The sequence below is a fragment of the Canis lupus genome, chromosome 16, assembly GCF_048164855.1.
Source record: "Canis lupus baileyi chromosome 16, mCanLup2.hap1, whole genome shotgun sequence".
In the NCBI taxonomy this organism is placed as follows: domain Eukaryota; kingdom Metazoa; phylum Chordata; class Mammalia; order Carnivora; family Canidae; genus Canis; species Canis lupus.
The window spans coordinates 60,120,698-60,136,268 of NC_132853.1; the positions used below are offsets into that span (position 1 = coordinate 60,120,698).

At 65.6% G+C, this 15,571-nt stretch overlaps 1 protein-coding gene across 5 annotated transcripts; it reads left to right on the forward strand.

Moving 5' to 3' along the window:
* Nucleotides 1-4,616: 4,616 nt before the first annotated feature.
* Nucleotides 4,617-10,768, forward strand: PVALEF (parvalbumin like EF-hand containing). 5 transcript variants are annotated; one of them, XM_072781940.1, is made up of 5 exons: nucleotides 4,617-6,433; nucleotides 9,022-9,134; nucleotides 9,340-9,475; nucleotides 9,699-9,814; nucleotides 10,598-10,768. In XM_072781940.1, exons 2-5 carry the CDS (start codon nucleotides 9,029-9,031, stop codon nucleotides 10,642-10,644), a joined length of 405 nt encoding a protein of 134 aa, XP_072638041.1. In that variant the 5' UTR covers nucleotides 4,617-6,433; nucleotides 9,022-9,028; the 3' UTR covers nucleotides 10,645-10,768. The 5 variants fall into 5 exon arrangements, with proteins under 5 accessions (XP_072638041.1, XP_072638040.1, XP_072638039.1 ...); XM_072781939.1 differs by lacking the exon at nucleotides 4,617-6,433 and adding an exon at nucleotides 6,611-6,742; XM_072781938.1 differs by lacking the exon at nucleotides 4,617-6,433 and adding an exon at nucleotides 6,669-6,828.
* Nucleotides 10,769-15,571: the final 4,803 nt, after the last annotated feature.

Genomic DNA, 15,571 nt, shown 5'->3' on the forward strand with positions numbered 1-15,571 from the left:
CGCGCCCTGCCCGCCGCCCCCGAGCGCCCCCGAGCGCCCCGCAGCGCCCCCCGAGCGCCCCCCGAGCGCCCACCGCCGCAGCCGCAGCCGCAGGAGCGGGCCCGGGCGGGCGGGGCGGGCGGGGCGCGGACGAGGAGGCTCGGCGGCGCCGCGGGGCTGGGGCTGGTGCAGTCCGAAAACACTGGCGGGAGCGCGCGCGGGCGGGGGGGGCTCCCTCCGCGGCTGGGGGGGCACGGAGACGCGCGGGGGGAGCTGGGGGGCACGGGCGGGGGGAGCTGGGGGAGCTGGGGGGCACGGGCGGGGGGAGCCAGGGGGCTGGGGGAGCTGGGGGGCTGGGGGAGCTGGGGGCACGGGCGGGGGGAGCTGGGGAGCACGGGGGGCTGGGGGAGCTGGGGGAGTTGGGGGGCACGGGCGGGGGGAGCTGGGGGCACGGGGGTAGCTGGGGAGCACGGGCGGGGGGAGCTGGGGGGCACGGGCGGGGGTAGCTGGGGAGCACGGGCGGGGGGAGCTGGGGGGCTGGGGGAGCTGGGGGGCTGGGGGAGCTGGGGGGCACGGGGGCAGCTGGGGAGCACGGGCGGGGGGAGCTGGGGGGCTGGGGGAGCTGGGAGGCACGGGCGGGGGGAGCTGGGGGAGCTGGGGGGCACGGAGACGCGCCGGGGGCTGGGGGGCGCCCCGCGGCGGGGAGTTGCGGGCGGGCGGCACACCGGGGCGCACGAGCACGCAGGGGGATGCGAAGGCGCGCAGGGGGGCCACGCGCGGGCCGCACACGCAGGTTCGGAGGCGCGGGTCCGGCCCGCGCCCTTGGGGCGGCGCCCTTGGGGGTATTTTTGCAGGAGCCGCCCGCCTGTGCAGCCCGCGACCGGGGAGAGGAGGAGGCCGCCCCCGCCCCCGCCCGGGGCGCACAGCCGGGCACCCGGGGACCGTCCCCTCCCCGCCCCCCCTCGCCATCTTGCCCGATGCGCGCCCGCTGCGGGGGGGGCGGGGGGGGTGGTTGAGCATCTGGGTTTTATGTAACTCGGGTCAGGCTCCTTCCGCGCGGTCCATCCCCCGGGTGGTGAGCAAAGCCCCTGCGCAGGGCCCGCTGGAGGGCAGGGGGGGCGCAGGAGGGGGCACCTGCTCCCCCCCCCCAGGGACCTGCTCCCCCTCCCAGGCCCGGGGGCTTTGGGGAGCGGGAGGGAGCCTGGTGCTCCGGGCGAGGAGTCCACCCCTTAGGGAGAGGCTGCCTAAACCTGCCCTTCTCCTGAGGGGGCTCCCGGTGTAGAAAGTCCCTCCCGGAGGCTGTGGGCAGTTCTCCGCCACCACAGGCCCGTGGAGGACAGGGCATCCAGAACCTTCCAACTGGCCCTGGCTGTGTGGCAGCTGCTCTAAGAGGCTTTGCCCCACAGGCCGCTGTGGACGGTGAGAGAGCCACAGGTGGAGTGGCCCGGCAGACGGCCTGCCCTGTGGCAGGTGCTCTGATCCCAGCCCCAGGAGCAGGGAGGCCCCTGGGGGTGGGGCGGGCTGAGGTCTCTGCCCCAGGAGCGCACCCACGGGAAGGGGGCCGGGTCCACCGTCCGCGACCTCCCCTCCCCACCCAGGAGGCAAGCCCAATGCCGCCTGGCTCCGTGTAGAGGGGCCTGCTTCTGCCCACCCAAGGGGGCACCCCAGATACCCACGAGGCCGGGGAGGCCCCTTGGGGACAGGCGGGGGAGGTGACCCGTGGCCCTGAGTTACCTTTGCCCCGAGCCTCTGCATCACTGTGGCCGGCCTCAGGGACCAGGGTCAGGAGACAGTTGTGTGCGCCACCATGTGCACACACTCCCAACCCTCCGGCCGCCTGCAGCACAAGCCTAGGCAGAGGGTGGGCCACATCCTGGAGCCTTGGGGCCACGGACCGTCCTCTGGGGTCCAGGCAGGGCAGGGGAAGACCCCGGGGGCTCCAGGGGCAACACTCCCACCCCTTTTGGCCAGAGTGACACCCCTTCCCCCCCGGGCGACCAGGAGCTACTTCCCCGGCACAGTGACCATTGAGCTAGAGGTGTCCCAGGTGCCCCCGCCCATGAATCTGTCCCTTGGATCAGTGCTTCCCACTTGTGGCCCACCAGCAAGCGCTCACTGTCGGCCCAGCATGGGGCAGGGAGGCTGGCGCTGGAATTCAGGGGACGTCTGTCTGCCTGCTTCCCCCCAGACGGGCACTGCTGTCCGTCCAGGGGTTCCGGAGCCCCGGCTGTGATGAGACCGCCTGGGGGGACAGGGCCTGGCAGCCCCGCGGAGGGCGCAGCTGAGGTGCTTGGGGCCAGTCGGGCTGCCTGGGAATCTTTCCTTGGCCTCCGGGCCGGGGGTCAAGTCCCCTGACCTCTGAGAAGAAACAGGGCAGGCCAATCTGGGGTGGCCCCAGTTTCCTGAGGACGCGCGCCCTCCTCCCCTGAGCTGGGGCAGGCAGGATGCCCCAGAGCCCTCCACAGCGGAGCGGGGGCTGGGCCCGATAAGGGCCGGGGCAGGGCTGCCACCTACCTGAGTGGCCACTGCCCAAGGCCCTGCTTCCACCCACAGAGGCCCGGCTGGCAGTCACGCCTCCTCCCTGGCTTCTCCACCACGGGACACACAGTGAGCTTCCCTCGGCCCACGGAGACCGGGGTCATGGCCAAGAGCCTCTGCACCTACGGTCCCAGGGGTCCCATCGGGGGCAAGCCCACGTCCTGCCTGCCCCACCCAGGACCCGAGGGCGCAGGCCAGGCCGGGAAGGGTGTCCACAGAAAGGAGTCTGGGCCCAGAGGACATGCAGGAGAGGGGAGGCCCCTCCCTTTGGGGCCAGGTGGGGTGACATGAGGGGGGCACCAAGGGGCCCCAGAAACTCGGGGGTTATGTCTGTCTACAGGTGAGTGGGCCCACGAAGTGTGGTGCATTGTCCTCAAACACCTGCTGGGACATGGGGACCTGGGAGACGTGCTCAGGCAGAGAAGCCAGGCGAGGAGGGACAGATGCCATGGGCATCCGTGTGAGGGACCACACTGCCCCTGACCACAGAGCCGTGGCGCAGGGAGGGGCAGACCCGCGAAGGGGCGCAGGGCCCGCTTCTGGGGTGATCACCGTGTTCTGGAACAGAGGAGGTGGTTGTGCAACCCTGTGACTATCCGCACAAAACCCTGAATTGTGCATTCTGAGCACTGACCTTTGTGGTGTAGGAGTTGTAGCTCAGCAAAGCCGTCAAACTCCGTAAGCAGGTGGCTGATATTTTAATGTAAAATACGCTAGAGAGTCAGAATCACTGAGGAAACCCACGCAAGAGCGGGAACAGCCAGCGCGGCCTGAGGCCTGGGGAGCCCGGACCGCTCACCCGTCAGCCGGGCACCCCTCACATCCAGCCTCAGATGCGCACCCTGGTCTGGCCATGCCAGGCGCCGCGGAGCCAGGGAGCCCGGCCAGCCTGGGGGGGAGGCCTCCTGTGTTCCCCCCCCCCCGGGGCATCCAGGCCCCTAATAAGGGAGGAGCCACACTGCCCGAGTCCTCACCTGAGGCTGGACGTCCTGGAGCCGCCCTCACAAATGACCACGAACCTGGGCCACAAAGCAGCAGAAATGGACCCACGACTCTGGGGCCTGGCACTGAGCTGTTGGCAGCCCCGGGCGCTGATGGGCTAGGGGACCCCCGCCTGCCTCCTCCAGCTCCCAGGGGCACCAGCGGTCTGTGCCTGCGGCCCTGCCACACCATCCCCTGGGTCTCTCCTGTTCTCATAAGGAGCCAGCCAGTGGACTGAGGGCCCAGCCTGATCCAGAAGGGCCCCATGCTGGCTTCAGGGCCCCGGGCTCACTGTAGGGCCTGGTGCTAACTATAGGGCCCCACACTAACTTGAGCACATTGATGAAGACCCTATTTCCAAAGGAGATCCTATTGACAGGACTGGGACACAGACATACCTTCTGGGGGCACTGTCCATCCCACGACACAGGGGCAGGGCCAAGGGCACAGGGTGGGTGTGGGTGTCCGTAGAGTCCCGCCTATAATAAGAAGACATGTTAGCGTTTGAGCTTGCCCGGATCCCGCCCACAACCCCTCATGTGGGCACCACAGTGGGCACTGCCCCGGGGACACCCTGCCTGCTGGGCCTTCAGCCCCAAGGGACCTGGCACCCCTGCACCCCCAGGCCCCCTGCACAGGGGACGTGGCCACAGGCTGGGGGTGGGGGAGGGGGTCAGGTGCTCCTTACTGTCCTCACAGCCTGCCCCCATCTGTGGGGGAGGGGGTGCCGCTGCAAAGGGGAGGGGACTGTCCCTCGCCCCCTGAACTTGCTGGTGGACAGGCCCCAGACGCAGAAGTCTCCTCCACAAGCCTGCCCACCCCAGCTGTGCTCGGCGGGGTGAGGATGAAAGGGGTCCCGGCTCTTCCCCAAGAGGCCTCAGAGGGCAGGGGGCCTCTGCGGAGGGTGCCAGTGCCCAGAGCCAGCCAGGTGCCCCCAGCACCCCCAGCACCCCCAGGGGGTTACGCCGTGACCTGGGAGGAGGCCGAGGCTCTTGTCCTCACTGCTCGCTAGAACAGAAGGGCTGACCGGCCTCACACTCTTGGGGCTCGGGGCAGGGCTGGGGGGGCCGCGGGGGGGCCCAGGGCCGGCCCCCCACCCCACACTTGCTCCACGTGGGAGGGGCAGGGCTGTAGGGCCTGCATATGTGGGGGGAGGACAGTGTCCCCAGAGTTGCCCCCAGGCCAGCTCAGCCCAGCGTGGGGGCCACAGAGCTGTGGGCGAGGAGGTGCGGCAGGCTCCCCACCCCTCATGTGCAGCCCCCACAGAGGTGGACACAGACTGGGTCTTCCAGGGGCTTCCCTCGTGGGGTCAGGCGGGCCGGCTCAGCGCTTGGCCAGTCCTGCTGCTTATTTATGTTTCCTGTTTGATTTATGCTTCATTAAAAGCATCGTTTCCTGTTCTGCATATTTCTTTTTCTTTCTTTTCTTTTTTTTTTAAGATTTTATTTATTTATTTGACAGAGAGTGAGAGAAGGAGCACCAGCAGGGGGAGCAGGAGAGGGAGAAGTAGACTGAGCAGGGGGCCAGATGCGAGACTCCATCCCGGGACCCCCGGGGTCATGACCTGAGCCAAAGTTAGATGTTCAACTACGGAGCTGCCCGGGGGCCCCTATTCCTTTTTTTTTTTTATATTTTATTTATGTATTCATAGAGACAGAGAGAGAGAGAGAGAAAAGCAGAGACACAGGCAGAAGGAGAAGCAGGCTCCTTGGGGGGAGCCCGACGTGGGACTTGATCCGGGGACCCCAGGATCATGACCTGGGCTGAAGTCAGGTGCTAAACCCTTGAGCCACAAGGACTGCCCCCCCCCCCTTTTTTTAAATCCAGGAAATGCACATGATGTAAAACAAATCATTTTAACATGAACCATTCAAGGGCATTCAGCACGTTCACAGTGTGCAACCACCACCTCTATTCAGTTCTAGAACATTCTCCCCTCTCCAGAAGAAAAGCCTGTACCTGGTCAGCACTGACTCCTCACTCCCTTTCCCTCCAGCCCTCGGCAGCCACGACCTGCCCTCTGTCTCTGTGGGTCCGTGGATTTGCCAATTCGAGGTATTTTATACAAACCGCACCGTGCGCCATGGGCTCCTCCGTGACTGGCTTCTTCCTGTCCACGTGAGGGTCGGGGTCCATCGGCCTGGGGAGCGTGTGGCTCCTCCTGCCTGTGCGCAACGGCCTCCCCCGTAGGGCCACGTGCGGCGCGGGGAAGTGCTGCCTGCTGGGGGCCTCGCGGGCGTGTGCAGGTGTGTACCCTGCGCTGGGCCGAGCACACGAGCACGACGGAGAGCTCCCAGGCGGCCTCGGAGCCAGAGACGCCCCCCCACAGAGACACACGCTGAAACAGCATCTCTACCAGCAAAACGCTGGGATCGGTTCAGGGTCCGGCAGCAGGCGGCCAGTGGAGGAACTTTCTGGAGCATGGCCGGCCTCGTGTGAAGCCATTACACGAGGCGGCGCACAGGACGTGTGAATTTCCCGGGGATGCGCGAGCGACTCTCACGCAGAGAAAGCAGATCTCAGAGCCGCGTCCACGCCGTGCAAAATGCGGAGCAGGGAAGCCGCACGGAGGGCAGCTGGTGGTGGCCAGGGGCTGGGAAGAGGTTGCCCCGGGGGTCTGTGCAGCTTGTTAAAAACCAGAGGACCTGAGGGGTGTCGGGCAGGAGCCCTTGGGTGCGTCTGCGTTGGTCTCCTTGTGCTCAAGCCGGTGACTGTCTTTCAGGCCCCCCCCAGGGAGAGGCCAGCACTGCCTGGGGTCCCACGGCCCTGCTCCCCACGACCTTGGGGCTGACGGACCCTCCCCTGCCCTCCCCCGCTTGGTCCGCCCCACCGTGGCTCCCTGGTCCCCCACGGTGACCCAGGGACAAAGGACAGCTGCCCGGCCTGGCTGCTCACCAGAGGAGGTCCCCGGTCCAGTGGCTTCTCGGACATGCAGGTGAGTCTGCACGCCCCCGTGACCCTGGCGGCCCCGGCCAGCCCGTCCTGGATGCCCTCCCTCACACGGTACGGCCGGGGGCAGGGTGGACCTAACGCGGCGGACACCGCACCTGCCCCCGAGCTGCCCACTCGCCCCCCCGCCCTGGGCTCGGGGAGGCCGGGCGCTGCCCAGGGTCAGCCTGCCCCGCGTGGAGGCGCCAAGTGCCAGTGAGCCCCTGGGGGAGGCAGCGCCAGGCGGGAGTGGCCGGGAGGGGCAGGCGCTGGGGGACAGGTGCAGCCCGGCTGTCAATAGCCCCAGTGCTCGCAGGTATAAAAGCTGGGGCCCCTGGGGCAGACTCTCAGCACCCCAGCCTGACCTGCCTCCCCAGAACCCTCAAGGGAAACCAGGCGGAGGTGAGCCCTGCCCGGGAGGGGCGGTGTGGGCTCCAGGCCCAGCCGGGCTCCCAGCTGCGTTATCATCCACAGGACAAGCAGAGGCCCGGGGGGCCGAGGAGGCCGCAGGGAGGCCCAGGGCATGCAGGGCAAGGAGGCGGAGGGGGAGGGGCGGCCCCGGGGGAGCCCCAGTCTGGAGGCAGCTGGGGGCCGCAGGGGTGGGCCCGGGGTGCACCTCGCTTCCGTGGCCTCCGACAGCGCCAGGAGCTGGGGAGCCGTGTGGGGAGGCCGAGACCTCAGGACCCCAGGTGCGGAGTGGGGGACCGGGAGCCCCCAGGGCCAACAGACCCACTGACTCTGGAGGTACCCTCACGGCTTCACGTGAGTCCCTGCCTCTGTCAGCCCCCAGCCCCGCGCTCCCTGGGACCCAGGCCCCCCCTGCTGGGCCCCCTGCCTCAGTTACCCCCGCCCCCAGCCCGTGCAGCGTTCTTCTCCTGTCAGCACCTGAGCTTGGTGGGTGACTCGCTGGCAGATGCCAGCAGAACGCGGCCCCAGGACGGCGGGCGTCCGGGTGAGGAGGGAGGGAGGGAGGGGTCGTGCTCGGGAGGCACCAAGTGGGAGCAGCCCAGGAGGCTGGGGGGGACCCGGGCCACCAGACGCTGGCTCTGTGTGGTGCCCGCAGTTCCCAGCCCCCAGCCCTGGCGGGACACGTCAGCCTCCCTCTGGGGTGAGTGCGGCTGCGGCCCGGGCCCTGGATCAGGGCTATAAATAAACTAACGGGGCGGCCGAGGCCCCGGGCTCGCCCCCGCTCCAGCTCCGAGCTTGGGCTCCCCTGCCTTCCTGCGGGGGCACCCCTGACAGCAGCCGTGTGGGACTGGCTGGCGACGAGGCACAACCAGGGTGCCCATGGGGGCGGGCAGGGCACCTCCTTGCAGCACAGAGCTCTGAGACCCTGGCCCGGGAGAGCGGAAGCCGGGTCTCGCCTCTGAGCGGGCCTCCGATGGCAGCTGCCCCCCGCCTCCCAGGCCAGCCCCCCAGGAGCCTCCTTCCGGGCACGACGGCCGGGGACCCGCTCCAGGCCCATCTCAGGCCCGGAGCCCTTCCCCCAGCATCTACCTTCCTTCCTGGCTCCTCACTTGACCCTGAGAAGGGGCAGGATGGGCAGGGGTCTCCCCACTCCACAGATGAGGAGACCGAGGCCCAGGGCAGCCGTGGGGTGCTCCCGGGCCAGGAAGTCCGGGGGCATAGGCAGCACGCCCTGCCCCCCACAGGCTCCTGCCAGGGTTGAGCCGCAACCTTTGACCCGTGGCTCCTCTATCGGGAGGAGAGTAGAGATCCCTCCGGCCACTGCCCAGCCCCACGCAGGATGCATGGGCCCCTGGGCTGCCCCCCTGGTCCTGGGAGTATGTTCCAGAAAGTTCTGCAACCTCGTGAACTTTTGAGAAGGCCAAGGAGCCTCTGAAATAGCTGTTTTGCCACAAGCCCCAGAACCCAACCCCCCCTGGGGACAGCAACCCGAGAGCCCGGCAGGTCACAAGGCACTGCCTTGAGGGCCACAGGACAGCCCGGTCCCCACCTGCTGGCCCGTCAGCCTGTGACCAGACCCCCACCCGCTCGGCTGGAAGCCTGGCCTGCCTCAGTGGCTCCTGCTTGACAGCGACTTTCCGTGAACAGGGGGCAGCAGGCCTCCCCGCTTGGGGCGCCCGGGTGCCCATCTCCCGGAGCCAACCCAAGGCTGGCCTCTGTCAGCACGCCCCGCTGCGGGGCCTGGGAGGGCGAGGCCAGGGCTGTGGGCCGCAGTCACGGGGGAAGGAGGTGGGGCCTCAGGTACGGGGCGGCTTCCCGGAGGAGGCGGCTTTGAGACAGGCCTGAAAGGACAGACAGAAGTTCCCTGGCGGCGTTGAGGGGGCCGAGGGCAGCCACCACCTGTTGGGAGCCAAGGGAAGGGCCTTGTGCTCTTCACTGACCGTCTGGGGGCCTCGGCCTCTTCCGTGAGAGCAAGTGACACTCAGGATGGCCCGCCGGCAAGAGGGGGCCCCGGGCACAGGAGTGTCCTCTGCGGTCAAGGGCAGCCACACGCCTGGTCTGGGCCCCTGGGGACCCTGCTCAGGAGGCAGGAGTTGGCACCTGCAGGGACTGTGTCTGCTCCGGTCCCAGCAGAGCGCCCTGTCCCCTGCCGTGCGCGCCCCCCAAGCTGCCTCCCATCCCCCGCAGGGCCACGATGGACGAGGAATTCTCCTCTCAGATGAAGAAGATGGCCTTGGCTATGGGCACGTCCCTGTCGGACAAGGACATAGAGCTGCTGCCCACGGACATGAGGCATCACGGTAGAGCACGCCCCGCGTCCCCGGCACTGTCCCCCCGCCCCGGCCCGGCCGGGCCGCGGACGCAGGAGCCGCAGGAGCCCCATCGGCGGGCTCCCCGTTCCCGGGGCTGAGCCGCCAGCCCCGCGGGGTGGGGGGAGGGGGCCGTCCCCACCGCAGGGCGGAAGCGTCCCCCTGGGCCCTGGTGACCCGCGCCCGGCCGTCCCAGGCTCCTTCAACTACCTCAAGTTCCTGGAGTACATGCAGAAGTTCCAGGCCGCGGGCCAGCTGGACAGTGCCATCCGCCAGGCCTTCCAGACCCTGGACAAGGACAAGAGCGGCTTCATCGAGTGGAACGAGATCAAGTAATGGCCCCCGGCCGGGGGTGGGGTACTGAGCCCCCCAGCACCCCGGGGGGCCGGGCCCGGCCAGAAAGTCTAGGCACCCCACGCTGGGGCCGGGCCCGGACACCCCCTCCAGCAGGGCTCGTTCCCCACCTGTAGGACGGGGAGGGGGCCCTGTGCAAACCACTGGGTGCCAGCCGGACCCCCAGCTCTGACCCGAGCCCGCCCCCGCCCCCCACCCCAGGTACATCCTGTCCACCATTCCCAGCAGCGGGCCCACTGCCCCGCTGACGGACGAGGAGGCCGAGGCCATGATCCAGGTGGCCGACACGGACGGCGACGGGAGGATTGACTTCGAAGGTGGGTGGGTGCGGACTGGGGGGGACGCCAGGAGCCTCCAGTTGGCCCCCACCCCCGGGCACGGGGCGCTCGGCCATGTTGGGTGGGTGCAGCCCCGCACAGCGGGAAACCAAGCGTCAGAGATGCTGAGTGTGCGGGGGCGGGGAGCCCACGGTCTCTAAGTGGGCGAGGGTCGGCTGGGCGGGGGCGGGGTGGTCTGAGGGGCAGGGGGAGGTTTGAAGGTGGGAACCAGAGCCCAAGGCCCCGAGGTCTGGTCCCCACACAGCACCCCTTCGGGCTGGCTCGGGGACCAGAAGGCAGAAGGCAGCACGGTGGCCCCTGAGAACAGCGGAGCGAGGCTCGGGGCCCAGGACGGACAGGCCTCCACACCGCCCCGCCCGCTGGGAGCCTGAGCTCAGCTCTCTGGGCCCGCAAAGCCTGCCTTGCCAGGTAGCCCCAGGATCGCAGAGGGCAGCCTGGCCGAGGGGATGGCTCAGGATTCAGCGCCCCAGCCTCTCAACTGGGCCTCAGTTTCCCCACTGAGAAAGGCAGGATGACCCAGTCCATCATTAGTCCACCACGCAGGCCCTGGGTGGGGACACAGGGCCCACAGCAACCGCGGGGGGTGCAGACGGCACAGCTCTGGTCGGCCTTGCTCCTCAGGGCCCAGCAGGGCAGGCCACGGGATCCCCTACAGGTGAGACTCCCCCTCATAAAATGGGGCGTGCCTCCCCATTGGGTCTGCAGGCCTTGAGGGGCACAAGGCCAGGGGATTATTTACTAGAAATCTGTCTCCTATCCTAGAATTTTCTGAACTGATCAAAAAGGAAAAAGTTCCAAAGAAGAAGTAGTACCACGCTCGGCCCTGGGCATCGTGGGACATTCGCATGCCTGACCGAGGGGGCCATGGGGGTGGACACAGCGCATGCCAGGAAAATGGAAGAACAGTGTCATTAAATGAACGATGCAGCCCGAGTGTTTCTTGGGTGGAGTGTGTGAGCTGGGGGGGTGGGCCAGTGTGGGAGTGAGGGGGGCACACAGGCTGGCTGGGTGGGTGCAGCGGCCCCGGCCCCACCGCCTCCCGGTCCCCACACCACGGGGCTCTCGCCGCTCCTGGCAGTGCTCTGTACCGACACCCCTTCTCCAGCCCCAGCTGGCCCCTGCTAGGCTGCCCTGGCTTCATACAGCTGCACAGGGACACAGCGCGGGGACACCTGCTACCCCAGGGTGCAGCCGAGGGGGACCTGGCATGTGCCCCAAGCCGCAAACCTGCGGTCAGTCCTCTGCCCGCCTGCTTCCCTCCGCCCCCAGCTGGGCCTCCGGGCTCTGCTGCTTGCCCCCTAGGGGGAGCTCCATCCTGTGGTTTAGGCCCCACCTGTGGGCTGGGGCTCCCTGCCCCCTGCGCCCTGCTCCCCACTCCTGAGCCCTCGTGGCTTCCTGACGCCCCGGGTCATGTGAAGATGTCATCTCGGAGCCCGAGGCCGAGCTCTACGGAGTCCCAAGTCCCACCAGTCCAGTCGGCTGTGCATCATTCCTGGGCCTGGGCTGATCAGGCCGGGAGCTCTGCAGCCCACACCCGGGGAGCGCTGGCTGCACTCCCCGTCCATCCCGGACCTGGACCCGGGAAAGCACTGGGCCCCCCACCTGGCCCCCAGGTCCACCAGTGGGGGTGAGCATCGGGGCGGGTTTACAGGAGGGCTTCATCCTCCCACTGCTGTGTGGGACTCTACACCCTCTAGGAAGGAGGAGCCTGAGGTGGCCTGACCAGCCCGACCTTCCTCCTCCTCTCCTCACCTTCCAGAGAATCCCACTGGCTCCACCCTCAGGAAGCCACGCCCCCCTGTCCCTGCCACCATCCTGATCACCACCCCTCTTGCCTGGGTGGCTACCATATCCCCCAGATTAGCTGCCCGGCCTCTACCCTCTGACAGGTGGTTCTCAACCCAGCAGCAGGGAGGTCCTTTAAAAATAGAGGTCAGATCTGGGGCGCCGGGCTGGCTCAGTTGGTAGAGCACGCAACTCTTGATCTCAGTGTCATGAGTTCAAGCCCCATGATGGGTATAGAGCTTACTTAGAAAAAACAAGTCAGATCTATCGCTCCACTCAGAACCCTCTAGAGGCTCCCTTGTCAAGCTGATTCCTTGGAATGCCCCTCATGTCCTGGTTCTCCTCCAGGCCCTGATTCCAGCCATGCTGCTCCCTTTGCATGGCTGTTCCTGCCTGGCATGCTCTTCTCTAGATTCACATCTGCATGACTAACTCCCTTGTCTCCTTCTAAATTCCCTCAAATGTGACCTCCCAAAGAAGTCAATCCTAACCCACAGTTTGCACATCACACTCGCCTCGCTACATGCTCTGCATCTCCTTGCCCTGATATCTTTCCCCATAGTACTCACCTCCCACTAATATACCATAATATTTATGTATTTGTTATGTTTACTATGAGTAAGAAAAGTGTCAAGGACATGGGGATCTGAGACCCCAGGGAAGAAAGGCTTTGAGAGGTAAGCCTGATGTTGGCACAGGTTGCTCATCAGTCATTGGTAACAGTGCCCAAGAGACTGAGAAGCTGAGGAGGGCATCCAGCAGCCTCCTGGGTGTTTGGTATCTGCCAGGGAGGAGGAGGAGAGGCTTGCCTTGGGGCTCTAAGAAGTGGGGAGTGGACAGGAGAACCAAGCCAGTCTTCACAGAGACTGGAGTCTGGCTACAGCTAGGCCAATCCTTCTGCTTCACTACCCCTCAGAGCAGAAGAAGTCCCTGTGGACCGGGGGCCAAAAATGGCCCAGTGCAGGCCAGACCTGGCCACACTCATTTATTTGCATAGTATCTGTGGTCGTTTTCAAGTTATACTTAACTGGAGGACCACACAAAGCCTGAAAGTAAAAAGAATCACAGAGATACACCACACAAACACTACCATGAGCAAGTGGGTACAGGTACCACTATCAGATGAAAGAGACCACAGGCAAGAGGCACTGCTAGACAAAAAGGACCATTTCATAAAGATGAAGGGTCAGTTCACTAGGAAGACACACAGCTCTAAACATGTACACACCCACTAACACAGCCTCAGAATTCATAAAGCAAAAATGAGCCAACTGGAATGAGAAAGAGAGGATGCACAATCATGGTGGCACATTTTAGCATTTCTCTTGGGAATCAACAGAGCAAGGAGGGAAAATAAATCATTAAGGATACAGGAGAGGGCAGCCCCGGTGGCGCAGAGGCTTAGCACCGCCTGCAGCCCAGGGTGTGATCCTGGGGACTCGGGATCCAGTCCCACGTCGGGCTCCCTGCACGGAGCCTGCTTCTCCCTCTGCCTGTGTCTCTGCTTCTCTCTCTCTCTCTCTCTCTCTCTCTCTCTCTTGCTCATGAATAAATAAATAAAATCTTTAAAAAAAAAAGGATACAAAAAAAAAAAAAAAAGGATACAGGAGACTAGAAATACCATGAATGAACTCAACCCAAATGATACAGATCAACTCTGCATCCAACAACTGCATTCTCCTTAAATCAACAAATATTTACCAAAATTGCCCAAATGGTGCCCATAAAGCAAGTCTCAATTGAATCAGAGCATTGAAGAAACATATAGAACGCACTTTCTGACCGTAGGTAAATCAAGTTAGAAACTGTAAACTAAAAAGAAAAGCAATGCAGCACAAAACAACTCCCAGTTCACAGAAACCACTGTGGAAATTAGAAAATATCTTGAACCCAAGAATAACCAAACTACAATAAACCAAAACCTCATGTTGCTTGGAAGAAAACTCAGTGTTTGCTGCATGGACTGGGAAGGGAAAGCCCGACCATCAGTGGTCTAAGAACTCTCCCCAAGAAGTCAGAGAAAGGAAAGAAAATTCCATTTAAAGGCGAGGGAAGGGAGTAGAGGAGTTCTGAAGGGTCAAGGCCAGTCAGTGCCCCCGCCCCCTGGCCTGGCCCCTGCAGGAGCGCACACCCCACAGGGCAGGCTGGGGGTCTGTTTGGCTCCGAGTTCTGCGCAGCACAGATCCAACCGCAAGTTCAACGACCTATCTGTGCTGTCACTTGTATCCAGAGAGGGTGGTGGGTCAGAGGCAGGTTGTCTGTCAGAGGGCCACGGGTGCAGGGGGCCTGGTAAGGGGGTCCAGGTGAGGTGGCGCCAGAGATCCCTCTAGCTGCCCCTATAACCCATAGTCATCCAGGGAAGGGACCCCGCCAAAAACCCAGGGTGTCTCCCTCTTCTGTCCACAGGGGGCTTTGGGGTGCTCCTGCTGGTGGTGGCCAGTGCCACCTGGGCCGGGAGGTCAGGCCTGCCTCTGGTTGGAGCATCACCTCCACCCACCTCTACGGGTTTCCTGGCTTTCCTGCTTGCCCTGCTCTCTGGACACCACCGTCTTCCCATGTGCTGAATACCTTACTTGCAAAACTACATAGTTGAGTAATTTACAGCCACTTCCCCATGGCAACTCCTAATAACAGCTTCAGACAAAAATACCTTTTTTTTTGGTGGGTGGAGGGAGGTCAGAGCCTCGATAGGAAAACCTGTCTTCCCCCGTGCCGTCCCCGCCGTGCTCCTGGGAGCCTGGCCGCAGTCAATGACCAGTCAGCTCCTTCTGCCTGCAGCTGCAGCCCAGGGAGGGGTCTGAGCTGTGCCCGCCGCCCTCCCCTAGAGGAGCCCCACCCCGCGCCCTTCCCGGCTCCAGCAGAAGGCGTCAGAGGCCAGCCTGGATCCTGGAACAGCCGGTGGAGAGGGTGAGCCGCAGGGCAACCCTAGCCCCGAGGGACGGAGCAGGGAGTGGGGGCCGGAGCTCCGCAGAGACCCGGACAGCCCCCCTCACCTCCCGCCCCGGAACTGGATGCCCCAGCCACACCCGGCTGCATGGCCACAAGCTCTCCTCCCGATCCAGGCACCTCACAGGACGCGACAGCCCCGTGAGGAGGGGCTCGGGCTCGGGGACGCTGTCCAGGGGCCAGCCCAGGCTCCCGCCCCGGGAGGGGTCAGGCCAGAGGGAGCGGGTGTGTGTCCCTGCGGCGCCCCGCCCCAGCACCAAAGAGGGAAAAGACTCTCGTGCAGGTGAGGAAACCGCAGCTGGACATACCCCAAGGCAGCGGGGAGGGCGGCGGCAGGAAGGGGGAGGCCCGTGGTGAGCGAGGGCCGGCAGAGGGAGGGGAGGCGCGTCCGCAAGGAGCACCTCGGCCTTCCCCTCTCATGCCTCCCCCCTCCTCACGGGCAGTTCTTGGCCAGTGCCCACTCCTCAGGGGCTCCCGGCTGTTGCACTTCCGGGGGGGTGTCCTCAAGTGAGGGAAGGAAAACGAGGGTCTCCTGGGAGGGCCACACTGTCTCCAGCCATCGGGAGAGAACAGCAGGCGCTAGGGCTGCTGGAGAGGAAGGGGAGGAGCCTCCGAGCCCCTTCTGGGGCAGAGCAGGCCAGCCACAGGACCTGAGAGCCACGGGGCCCAGGAGCCACGGGGGCCCAGGAGCCACGGAGCCCAGGAGCCGCGGAGGCTGAGAGCCACAGGGCCCAGGAGCCACGGAGCCCAGGAGCCACGGGGGCCGAGAGCCACAGGGCCCAGGAGCCACGGAGCCCAGGAGCCACGGAGGCTGAGAGCCATGGGGCCCAGGAGCCACGGGGGCCAAGAGCCACAGGGCCCAGGAGCCACGGGGACCAACAGCCACAGGGCCCATCGAGGCCCAGGCTGGAACAAGAGCCATTCTCTCTGCTGGGGGCCTGGGACCCAGCCCCAGGGGCTGCAGCAGGCACATGCACCGGGAGGGGCTGGGGACACCCCATGCCT

Coding starts and splice junctions, on each gene's coding strand:
- PVALEF (XM_072781940.1), top strand. CDS start 9,029: ATGGACGAGGAATTCTCCTCTCAGATGAAGAAGATGGCCTTGGCTATG. Junction 9,135..9,339: donor CACGGACATGAGGCATCACG/GTAGAGCACGCC, acceptor CGGCCGTCCCAG/GCTCCTTCAACTACCTCAAG. Junction 9,476..9,698: donor ATCGAGTGGAACGAGATCAA/GTAATGGCCCCC, acceptor CCCCCACCCCAG/GTACATCCTGTCCACCATTC.